Here is a 12,036-nt window from a genome sequence, read left to right on the forward strand (position 1 = left end):
CTGTTCAGATTTTCAGCCTTGTTTCCCGGGTGGGAACGGTTGTTAATGTAGTGCTTTGAGCTGTGAGAGCCGGTCGGCCAGCATTGGTGAATTTGTGCCGAACTTGCACACCTGCTGCGCCAAGAGGAAGAAGACACCCTCCCGCCTGGGGACCGCCGGCGCTACCGCTCGAGAACCCTAAAGCCACCAGCAGGGGTAGGACGGGCGGGGCTCGCGAGAGGAAGTCTGGTGGCACAAGGCATTCTGGGCCCGGAAGTGCGGCTCACGCTGCTTTGAGCATCATGGCTGTGTCTCGCGCTCCCCGGAGGTGAGTTGAATAAGTGGGCATCCAGACCCCGGATAGGCGTTTACTCCCAGGGTTCTTTACGTTTCTAAGTGTGTCTGGCGGCTGGCAGAGGCCTTGACGTGATATAACTTGCAGGCGACTGGCGGAGTTAACTGTTGACGAGTTCTTGGCTTCGGGTTTTGAGTCCGAATCTGAGTCGGAGCTGGAGGACACCAAGGAGGCTGCGGCGAAGGAGAAAAAAGGGCGAGGAGTCTTCTCTAACGGGGAGGAGCGGCGCACGCGCACCTCACACAGGTGAGAGTCCACCCCTTCCTCCACCTCACCAGGCCCCGCCGCACGGCGACCCAGTAGTTCTTTGGTTCCACGATGCTACACAGAACGGTAAATTAGCAGACTTTGTGCCGAGGTGCGTTGGAAGATAGTGCAGAAGACTTTTAGACAAAATAAAAGAAAAAGAAAAGCACTTGGTCCTGAATAAACCAGTGGGTGTGTTGGAGGAAAAGTAACTATGGGTGCTGTATGTGTGATTATGGAAGAGAGACAACCCTGATGGTCTTTGGTCCTACTGTGAAGGGAATATATTAATATGGCCTCATTGAGGCTACAACCAGATTGGCTGTGGAGGGACAAAAACTCCTTTCCCTGACACCTATTTTCTCAGCCTGCATAAGGGGCGTGCTTCTGAGCACAAAGACCAGCTCTCTCGGCTAAAGGACAGAGACCCTGAGTTCTACAAGTTCCTACAGGAGAATGACCAGAGCCTACTGGACTTCAGTGACTCAGACAGCTCTGTGGAAGAAGAAGAACAATTCCACTCCCTGCCAGACATGCTGGAGGTGAAACCTGGCAGACCTGGGCATTGGAGCACCTATGATTTCTATACACTGTCCCAGCTTTGTCCTTTTGTATCTGGTACAGGAAGCAAGTGAAACAGAGGAAGATGGAGGAGAGGACAGTGATACATTGCCCAGAGGACTGCAGAGGAAGAAGAATGAGCCTGTACCCGTGACCCTTGCCATGGTGGAAAGATGGAAGCAGGGCTCCATGGTAAGAAGCAGTATAAGTTGGGTGGCTGGATCTCCACAGGCAGCAGACTCTGACCTTTCCTCATTTGAGATATCTGAGACAGTAGGTGGAAAGACTATGTTTCTGGTAAGTGCCAGGGTCCTCCAGCTACATCTCCTTATTTGTAGTGTATAGCCCTGCCGATTTCCTTTTCACTCTCTCTATCAGGGTTCTGACCATTGTGGGGTGATTGTAGAGTTTGTTTCATTGCTGTTAACAGGATACCACAGACTGGGTAATTTGTTTTTTGTTGTTGTCCTAGTTTTTATTTATGTATATGCGGGTTTCACCTACATATATGTTGGTGTACCGTATATATGTTCATAGTTAGCCAATGGTTGTGAGCCACCATGTGGGTGCTGGGAATCAAACCTGGATCATCTGGAAGAACAGTTAGTACTCTTAATTGTCAAGCCATCTCTTCAGCCCCAGACTAGGTAATTTGTAAAGAAATTTAACTGGCTCACATTGCTGGAGGTAGGCAGGTCAAAAGTATGATGATAGTCTTTGGTAAAGGCCTGGTGTTGTGATCCTTGTTCAGTTATATCTTTTGAATTATTAGAAATCAAACCCAGGACTTGTACATTTTAGGTAATCACACTGTCCTGAGCCCTGTGCCTTGTTTGTTTGTTTGTTTGTTTTGTTTTGTTTGAGACAGGGTTTCTCTGTATAGCCCTGGCTGTCCTGGAACTCACTCTGTAGACCAGGTTGGCTTTGAACTCAGAAATCTGCCTGTCTCTTCTCTGCCTCCCAAGTGCTGGGATTAAAGGCTTGCGCCATCAATGCTTGGCTGTTGATTTATTTTTGTTTTTGTTCTTTGAGACAGGATCTCATTAGTTGTGACTGTCTTGGAGCTTAGTATGTAGAACTGTTTCTGTTTTCTAAGTGCTGGGATTAAAAATATACCCCAAATGTGTTCTCAGTGTCTGCTAATGCCACCATGAAGACCTGAACCTCATCATTTCATGTAATCTTTTTTTTTTTTTTTTTTTTTTTTGGTTTTTGGTTTTTCCAGACAGGGTTTCTCTATAGACCAGAAATCCGTCTCAAATTCAGAAATCTGCCTGCCTCTGCCTCCCAAGCGCTGGGATTAAAGGCGTGCGCCACCACTGCCCAGATATTTCATGTGATCTTGATTACTTTCCAAAGGCTTTACTTCCAAATACCACCAAATAAACTTGGATATTAAATTTCTACTACATAAGCTTTTTGAACCATAGTCAGACTTGTTCACTGGGGAGTGGGAAATGAAGTCAATGTCATTTGAATAATTTCACACTTAACTTAGAGATTTTGGGATTTTTTTTTTTTTTTTTTACAGCTGGAGATCACTATGTAAATCACCCTGGTGGCTAACCTTGAACTCTATGTAGAGTAGTTTGGCCTCAAAACTTGCTGTAGTCTCCTTGCCTTTGCTCTTTCTCAGTGCTGGCATAGCCATCAGCTACCATGCTTAGCTTTCACATTGGTTTCTTTAGGGAAGGGAGTGAAAAGGGAGATTCCCATATAATTTCTGGAGCAGGTTTGTAATGCAGTGTTCTCTCCCCTTTTTTCTGGTACTCTTGAGACAGGCTCTGCCTATCCAGGTGTGCTCAATACCTATTTTGTTGTTGGCTCATGGTCCAGTGATCTTATCCCCACAATTGCTCTGGGCCTGAGATTGTGGGTTAGGAGCACCTTTTCAACTTGGAGCAGGTTCCTAGAGCCAGGTACTGTGAACTACTCTTTTAGTGATCTTGATCTCTTACCCCTTCAGCACCACCTTACTCCCAGGCTGTTCCACGAAGTTGTACAGGCGTTCCGAGCAGCTGTAGCCACCACACAAGGAGAGCAGGAAGCTGCTGAGACTTGCAGGTTCCAGGTCGCAGATAGTGCTGGTGAGCTGGGGACAGGAGACCTGTGCCAGGCTTCAATGTGACACCTATGTTCCCTCTATAGGTGAATGACACTTTTGTTCCTTGCAGTGTTCAATGCTCTGGTTACTTTCTGCATTCGAGACCTCTGTGGTTGCCTTCAGAAGCTACTGTTTGGAAAGACACCAAAGGATAGCAATAGGTAAGGGGATGGTCAGGGGTTTTGTCATTAAGGTAGAGTAAGTCAACGAAGTCTTAAGGAAGCACAGAGAACAGCTAATAAATACAGATGAGTCATGGTGGGCTGGGAGTAGACATAGCCATGTGTCTTGAGGTAGCAAATGCAGAAGAGCAAACCCTAACCCTAACCTGAAGGAGAAGATGGTGGCAGTTGGTTGATGCATTGACAGGATGAGTACATCTAGAGGCAGCAGAGAATGAGGAGAGCAAGAAAACCAACAGGTGGAGAAGGCAGAAAATAAGCCAGGTGATATGACAGAAGCCTAAGTCAATGGCTAATACACCCAGAATCTGGGGAGCAGTTGTCATGAAGGGACAAGTGAGATTTTAGAAACAGGGTTGCCCCTCTGAATTGGTTATGATGCTTGAGGTGTCACACAGATGAGATGGTGTTAGTTTAGGTATCTGGAAGATTAGACAGTGGAAGGTAAGACAGCCCATTAGTACCTTTAATGGGCTCTGGTTTTTGTCCTTGGTACAGTTCAGTAGATCTTGGTAAACACCTACTATATACTAAATACTCAGACTCTTAAGGAAAATTAGGTGTAAAACTCATAGGGAATTAGTTGCTGTTGCCAGGTGTTCAGCTGTTTGGGAGTTAAGGGTCTGGAGTTTAGGTAAATTTAGGTAAAATTGAATATATAAGTGCATTTTTTTATGGTATGTGGCATGTACAGGTGTACGTGGCTTGTAACAACAGTGGTGACTGGTTAGGCCTCCTTAGGTCTTGAATGCTGGTTTGAATGGAGCTAGAGTCTCAGAGATCTATCTGAAAGTTGTAGGGAAGATACTTTGAGATTTTAGAGTTCAGTTGTTCTGAACTCTGGCCAAGTTGGTGGCCTGTGCAAGGGGCAGGTGTTGCTTTCCTGAAGGTGTCAGTCTGGTTTATGCTCAAGGAGGTCCTGGTAAGCCTTTGCATTTACCGACTGTAAGGAGCCCCTTGGCATTTGTGTGCATGGGATCAGGCTATATGACCTTGTGCTTGGGCAGGCTTGTGTCTGAATTTCAGGAATGGGGTGGGTGTATTCCCTGCAGGATGCTGCTGCCATCTAGTAGCCCACTGTGGGGGAAGCTCCGTGTGGATGTCAAGACATACCTGAGTGCAGTTATACAGGTACTGTTCTGGTGGGTAAAGAATCCCAGGAGACCTGGTCATGTCTGACAGTCTGGTGCTCTCTTACACCCCAGATTTCAATGACTTTCTCCTCTTCTTTAGCTGGTAGCCTGTCTGGCAGAAGCCACGGTGTCTGCAGCTGTCCTGCAGCATATCAGCAGCTTGGTTCCTTACTACCTGACTTTCCCTAAGCAGTGCCGAATGTTGCTCAAGGTATGTTAGCTTGTCCTTGTCCTACTCCTGGCTAGAATAGAGGCAGCATTTGTACCTATACTTGTTCTGCTCCTACTGTGTCCTCTACCTACCAAGGGTCCCAATCTCAGATAGTCCCCAGTTCTTTCAGGACAGCATTGCTTAGTAATGTGAGAATAGGCTCCACTGAGGCATGCGTGCTAGCCATGGAAGGTTCTAGACCAGGAAAGACAGTGATGTATCTTTTTCTCAGAGGATGGTAGTTCTGTGGAGCACGGGTGAAGAATCTCTGCGGGTCCTTGCCTTCCTGGTACTCATCAGAGTCTGCCGGCACAAGAAGGAATCCTTCCTTGGTCCCATTCTGAAGGTAGTGCGAGTCTTCTATTTGTTCATTAAGGTCTGTGTTGGGAATAGGCACGGGCACCTGACAGACAGTCTTTGTGGTTGATGGTCCTTACTGGGACTTGACACCAAACTCTGATTACAGTTTTCTTACCAAGAAAATACGGAGGTGATGGGAACAGGAATCCATGGTCTTGTGGGTATTGGTGGTGATGGTGGGAGGGGGCTCTTTTCCCCTTGGCATGAGAATGTTATACCTAGAAAATAGAAACATGTCTGAGGCCACAACCAAGATCAGATCCTGCTGTCTAGCTCCAGGCATGGGGTGCTATCACCTGGAATCCCAGTGTACAGACCTAGCATGAAGCAGAGCATCTCCTCTACTTCCTTTCTAGGCCTTCAGTCCTTGCCTATTCCTCATCTTATCCTTCTCTTATACACCTTCCTCTCTTCTGCATATCTTAGATTATTTGATTTGAGATTGGTGGTACAAGTGTGTAGGCTGAGAAACATCAGAGTCCTTGAGTGCTAGGAACCATTCAAGAATTGAGTCTGGCTGGGCGGTGGTGGCATACGCCTTTGATCTCAGCATTTGGGAGGCAAAGACAGGCGGATTTCTGAGTTCAAGGCCAGCCTGGTCTACAAAGTGAGTTCCAGGACAGCCAGGGCTATACAGAAAAACCCTGTCTTGAAAAAAACCAAAAAAAAAAAAGAGTCTGCAGCTGTTTGGGACAGCAGTTCTAATGGAAAGCTCTAGGTGTGGGCAGGTGGCTTGGAACTGAACAGTGGTTGCTCAGGTGGCTCTTAACTTTGGTTTGTCTGTCAGCAAATGTACATCATGTATGTGAGAAACTGCAAGTTCACCTCTCCCAGTACCCTCCCCCTCATAAGCTTCATGCAACGGACACTGACTGAACTGCTTGCCTTGGACCCCAGCGTCTCCTATCAGCATGCCTTCCTCTACATCCGACAGCTTGCAGTCCACCTGCGTAATGCTATGACCACAGGCAAGAAGGTACATGGTCAGACCTTTCTAAGCCAGTAGCCCCACCCAGGGCCTTAGGGCATGCTAGAAGCCACTTTTTAATGGCAGAGACTGCTCAGCACTCTGGAGGGAGGCTTTGGGTGATTCTGGCAGGGAAGAATGGGCCTTAGATGTGGACTTCACTCTCACCAGGAGACATACCAGTCTGTGTACAACTGGCAGTATGTGCACTGCCTCTACCTATGGTGTCGAGTCCTGAGCACCCTTGGTTCCAGTGAGATCCTGCAGCCCCTACTCTACCCTCTCTCACAGATCATCATTGGCTGTATCAAGTGAGTTCAGGGACAGGGCTATGTTAGATTATCCTGGGGGTTGGGGGCAGCAAGTTCCTCTTAGTATAGGGCAGAAGTTTCTGATCCACTAGCTTCTGTGAACTATATTATACAAAGAATTTTCTCAGGTGACCACACCTTAAATATTAGCTTTTGTGTCTATAGTCTCTGAGGAAGGGCCTGAGAAGATGAACTGGATGTAGATTTCAGGCAGCTGGGTTTTGCAGTCATCCTCTACTTAGGTAAATAGGCTAGGTGTCCACAGTGTAACACCTATATGGACCCTGCTTGGGCCCTTGTGCTGTTGGAGGGCACTCAGATCTAGTTCTAAGTGCTTTTGATATTCTGTGACTGTGCTCTTTGGCTAGGAGGGGCCCTCTGTGTTCTCTTGAGCTCTCTCCTGACACTGAAGACTGAGCTAGGAAGGGGAAGAAGCAGGTGGTACAAGAAAACAAAGCAGCAAGTGGAGAGGAAAGGAGGCAGGAGTGAATGAAACTAAGCTAAAGTTGGATGAGTGTCTTTCACTCTCGCAGCTGAGCAGTGGGGCAGTACCCAAGGCCAAGCATTTTGGTTGTTCCTGTTGATTTTGCTGACTGTTTAAATTACTATTCCCCATGGGTGCTATGAGTACCCACCCTGTAGGAGTGACCAGGATCTCCTGTAGTTGGAGCTTGTGAACGGGGAGGAGTCAGAGGCAGTGGACAGTTAACACTGATGTTTGGGCCTGGCTATCTGACTAGGCTCTGCTCCTCTTTTCTCCAGGTTGTTGCCCACTGCCCGCTTTTATCCATTGCGCATGCATTGTGTACGTGCCCTGACACTGCTGTCCCAGACCATCGGCACCTTCATACCTGTTCTGCCCTTCATTCTCGAGGTGACTGTGCTGAGCACAACTTGTGTTAGACTTAGAAATGTCTTTAGGAAACCACACCTCTGTGTCTGCCAGTACTAAGTTCTAACAATGACCCTGTGGCCCCCTGTCTTTGTAGTCCTTACAGATCTGCATTGAGTCTCTCCAAGTCTCACACTTACTATGACACCTTTCTTGTTTTCCTAGATAGACTTTATTCTGACCTCTACCTAGATTCACTGTACCTGCCCTTGGACTCTTCATATCAGGTCCAGATTCCCTGAGAAAGTGAACCACAAGGGTAGAATCCAAGCCCCTGCTAACAGGGTCACTGCCCTTTCTTTAATTTATGGGTAGGATAAAGGGGGATATTGATATCAGTTCTATATATTAGTTAGCATCCTTTGCTCAGAGAAAGGACATTCCCTACCTCCAATTTATTAATCATTGTAGCTGGTTCAGCTTCTAGCAACATGTTACATAAGTTCTCTTGTCAGAGCTTTCCTATAGAACCTTCCCTCTCTATGCTTCTGCATGTCCCTTGTATCTCCTTGGTTTACCTGTTCTATGTGTGGGCAGTCTCCTAGTAGTTGGGGAGGCATCCTTGGACCAAGAAGTTAGGCTAGGCTCCTGTTTCCCTCTTTTCTTAGGAAGGCCAGAGTGTATATAGCCTGCAAAGTCTGTGGGGTATGGAAAACACAGTCTCTCCCTTCTCTGTCTTTCTTTGTTGGTGGTTTTATCCATAGTGCCTGGGATGCATGAGCCCCAGATTTGTATAACCCCTATATCTAAAGGTGGTTAAGTGTATGCAGGAGTCCTTATGGTTATTTGTCAAGGGGCTCAGGGCTCTGGAAGGCCTGGTTTTGGGGGATCTCTTTGGGTTGGGCTTACACTCTGTGGGTAGATTTTCCAGCAGGTGGACTTCAATAGGCGGCCAGGTCGCATGAGTTCCAAGCCCATCAACTTCTCTGTGATCTTGAAGCTGTCCAGCACCAACCTGCAGGAGAAGGCATACCGGGTGAGGCTGAACTCAAGGCCTTCTGGGAAAGGCCTGGGACTATGTTTTAGTTGGTTTACAAGGACTTAAGGCTGTTGATATACAAGGGAGAGACTCCCATTCTGGAGTATTTGTGGTTTCTTTTGAGACGAGATCTATTATATAGCCCTTGCTATCCTGGAACTTGTATATTGATCAGGCTGGCCTTGAACTCACAGAGATCCACTTCTCAAATGCTAAGATTGAGGTTTTTGTAGTCATGGAGCCATGACTCCTTAATCTCAGTCCCTGTGAAGCTGGGTGCGGCTTGGGGGAGGCTGTGAGTACTGTTTTATAGCCCTGGTCTTGGAGATTGAGCAGAGTTGGGGTGAAATGTAAGATCATGGGCTACTGGGCTTCATCATCTGATGAAGTTGGGCCTGCCCCCTCAGGATGGCCTGCTGGAACAGCTGTATGACCTTATTCTGGAATATCTGCACAGCCAGGCCCATAGCATTGCTTTCCCAGAGTTGGTGCTGCCTACCGTTCTACAGGTATGTGCTCATCACCTGACTTCCCTTCCCTGACCAGACCTTGGCATCCTCTTTGTGGCTAACTTGGACAATCTTTTAGTAGGTTTGTCTTCCCCTTATGTTCTAGTCCTAGAAGACCAGTAGCAACACCGTGTTTATCCAGCAACCTGGCTGTCAGATCCATTGGTGCCAGTGCAGGGAGAGGGTGATCATTTGCCTTGATAGCTTAAGGAACTTTTCTCTAGGGACTGTGGAATTAACTTGTAAAGGATTATCTGCTGCTGATGAAGTTGGGCTGGGTTTGGGTAACTTAATCAGGATCTCAGGAATTTGCAGACCCTTCCCCAGTCTGGCTGGAGCCTACCATAAACCATGGAAGTCTAAAGCCTGGGTTGGTCTGGTGCCCATTTTGTTTTTCCATGTGGTTGTGGTCTCTCCGTGCCCCTTCTGAGAATCTGTTTGCTCTCAGCTCAGCTATTTTCCATCTTAGGCCCTTCTCTTTTTTTTTTTTTTTTTTNTCACTTTGTAGACCAGGCTGGCCTCGAACTCAGAAATCTGCCTGCCTCTGCCTCCCGAGTGCTGGGATTAAAGGCGTGCGCCACCACGCCCGGCCACTTAGGCCCTTCTTATAGGAGGGGGCTAGTGCTGTCTCTTTCTGGTACTGGTAGGGAATTAGATCCATTACTCACAGACTTGTTGGGGTTGGGGTGTTGCTCATACCTAAGCTATACCTGGGTCAGGCTCCTATAGGCACAGGTATATGTGTGATGTTACATATATAGCTGTGCATATGGCTGTATCACGGTTGGTTGCGTAATGTGGCATTGGCTTCCCCCTGTGTCCTCTTGACTGATGATGTCAGGTAGTCAGGATACCCTTAGTTTTAGGCTCAACATTTTAGGTGTATGGATGTGTGGATCTAGAGTAGGAGTTAGCAGATGTGTTTCAGTTAAAATCAAAGTAGAAAAAAAATTAATGTTTATGTCTTCTCACGGCTCTTCAGCTGCTTACCTCTCGGCTGCTGCGGTAGCATTCAGACAAGCACATGAGCACGGTCTTATGTCTGTGAGACCTAATTAAGAGATTGATTGTCACATGGCTTTTCACTGCTTGGATCCCCTTGGGGGTGAGGAAGGGAACTGTCACTGAAGCTGTACTGAGTCCTTCCTTTCTCCAGCTGAAATCTTTTCTCCGGGAGTGCAAAGTGGCTAACTACTGCCGGCAGGTGCGCCAGCTGCTGGAGAAAGTGCAAGAGAATGCAGAACATATCCGAAGTCTTCGACAGAGAGTGACCTTCAGCGTGTCTGACCAGCTGGCAGTGGTGGGTTAGGACTTAGCATCTGCACTGGAATGGTGCTGCCTGAGGTCACCAGTTAGGGTGTGGTAGATGTTTAAGGGTTTTCCAGGATAATCATGGTCCTGAATTTATTTACCCAATCCTTAGGATTCGTGGGAGAAGCAGGTCCGTGAAGAGGGGACTCCTCTCACCAGATACTACAGCCACTGGAAGAAGCTGAGGGACCGTGAGATCCAGCTGGAGATCAGTGGCAAAGAGCGGGTATGGCTGGGGTCTGTGAAGATGGCCTAGTAGAAAGTGGCCAAGCAGGTTATTTGTGAAGGGGTCGGGGCTGAGGGAGTGAAGTTGGAAAAGGAAACAAAAGCAGGAGGGAAAAAAGAAAGGTGAGTTTGAGTGAAGCCTGTAAATTTCTGTTTACCTGCCGGGCAGCTGGTCCCATGTATTGCTATAGATGGTACCTGAGGTGCGGCTGGGCTAAGCTAAGTTCTATCCAGTTCTCTTGGCCTCTCCCTATCCTCATTTGTTGTTCTGTTTTTTGGTCCTTGAAGCTAGAAGACCTGAACTTCCCAGAGATCAAAAGGCGGAAAGTGGAAGACAGGAAGGATGAAGACAGGAAAGAATTAAAAGACCTGTTTGAGTTGGACAGTTCTGAGGGAGAGGACAGCACAGACTTCTTTGAGAGAGGTGAGGCCTGAGGTGGGAGTGATTGAGAGCTGTGTGTATCAGGGTATCATGTCTGGCTAGTGGGCAGACCTGTTTTGTTGTTTTTAATCTTTATGTCTGTGTGTTTTGGCTACCTGTATGTCTGTATCACAGATCCCCTGAGACTGGAGTTAGAGACAGTTGTGAGCCTCAATGTGGGCATGGGCACTGGGAGTCAAACCCATGTCCTCAAACCACTGAGTCATCTCTCTAGCCTCTAGATCTGTTTCTTATACTACTCATTGGCCCCTTATGTTTGAGCTGGGGACTCAGTATTGGTAATTGTCACCATGCTGGGGCCTCCATATAGGTGACAGAAAGGGCTAGTGGCCCTCTTGGTACTGCTGAGACCTGGGGCCCTGTTGCATGTCCAGAGGGCTGCTGGGCTAGCCAACCCTTCTGTGTAGCTACTCATTGCCTTGTTATTGTACCTGGTGTGTGTGTGTGTGTGTGTGTGTGTGTGTGTGTGTGTGTGTGTGTGTGTGTGTGTGTGTGACACGACCGTTCTTCATTTGCAGGAGTTCCTAGGCTCCCGGAAGCTCACCAAGGAATGAAAGAAGTTCAGGAAGAAGATAAAGAAGAAAGTGACAGCAATTCAGAGGGTAAGTGGTTTCTATTATGAAATAGACTGGCCCTGGAGTCTGTCTGGAGGCAAGGCTGTGGGAAGACAGAGCTCTAAGCCAGGCCTATGCCCCTCCCTGGGGTACCAGGCCAGCTGCTCTGTACTATTTAGCAACCAGCTATAGCATGCTGATAAATTTAATGCTGCAATTAATTAGTGATGAGTAACTTCTAAAGCTGGATTTTTCATGACATAGCAGAGCTTATGTAGCCCCTTCTTTCCCTGTAGATGGAGACACAGACACAGGGGTGGATCTGAGCGAGCTGTGGCAGCTGGCTCAGGGACCACAGGATGAGCTGGAGGACCTTCAGCTCTCAGAAGAGGACTGAGGGCCTCCTGCTGGCTCTTGGAGGCCTTGAGGACAACAACTATGCAGTGAGAGGACAGCAGACTGTAAACAGGGTTTTATTGTTACAGCACAGCAGAAGTATACTAAGAGCCATTTTGACCCTGAAAGGGAACTGTTTCTGCAGAGCCTTCTGCTGCCGGAAACAGGAGGTTGACCCTGACCTGCAGAATTGTCCCAATTCAGAGTGGGGAGCGTGGCTCCATGGCCTCTCCACTTTGTCTTTGGTTTGTCTGCAGACCACTGCAGTTACCCCTAGAAGGTAAATTCATTACTTTTTTTTTTTTTTTTTTTTTTTTTT

The 12,036-nt window shown here is 47.5% G+C and overlaps 1 protein-coding gene across 2 annotated transcripts; it reads left to right on the forward strand.

Annotated features, from left to right (window-relative positions):
- The first annotated feature begins 266 nt into the window (after positions 1–266).
- On the forward strand, positions 267–12,023 carry Noc2l (NOC2 like nucleolar associated transcriptional repressor). Of its 2 annotated transcripts, XM_029540346.1 has the most exons (19): positions 267–307; positions 422–580; positions 948–1,122; positions 1,205–1,333; positions 3,108–3,228; positions 3,316–3,406; positions 4,480–4,558; positions 4,661–4,771; positions 5,004–5,117; positions 5,919–6,107; positions 6,270–6,409; positions 7,172–7,283; positions 8,164–8,277; positions 8,688–8,789; positions 9,946–10,089; positions 10,213–10,326; positions 10,614–10,749; positions 11,286–11,369; positions 11,618–12,023. In XM_029540346.1, exons 1-19 carry the CDS (start codon positions 282–284, stop codon positions 11,716–11,718), a joined length of 2,241 nt encoding a protein of 746 aa, XP_029396206.1. In that variant the 5' UTR covers positions 267–281; the 3' UTR covers positions 11,719–12,023. The 2 variants fall into 2 exon arrangements, with proteins under 2 accessions (XP_029396206.1, XP_029396207.1); XM_029540347.1 differs by lacking the exon at positions 9,946–10,089.
- The last annotated feature ends 13 nt before the right edge of the window (positions 12,024–12,036 follow it).

Source organism: Mus pahari, chromosome 6, assembly GCF_900095145.1.
Source record: "Mus pahari chromosome 6, PAHARI_EIJ_v1.1, whole genome shotgun sequence".
Taxonomy (NCBI): domain Eukaryota; kingdom Metazoa; phylum Chordata; class Mammalia; order Rodentia; family Muridae; genus Mus; species Mus pahari.

Excerpts from the sequence above, each read along its gene's own strand:
- Noc2l (XM_029540346.1), top strand. The coding sequence starts at position 282 with ATGGCTGTGTCTCGCGCTCCCCGGAG. Across the intron at positions 581-947 it reads CGCACGCGCACCTCACACAG|CCTGCATAAGGGGCGTGCTT; the intron begins GTGAGAGTCCAC and ends CTATTTTCTCAG. Across the intron at positions 7,284-8,163 it reads TTCTGCCCTTCATTCTCGAG|ATTTTCCAGCAGGTGGACTT; the intron begins GTGACTGTGCTG and ends CTCTGTGGGTAG.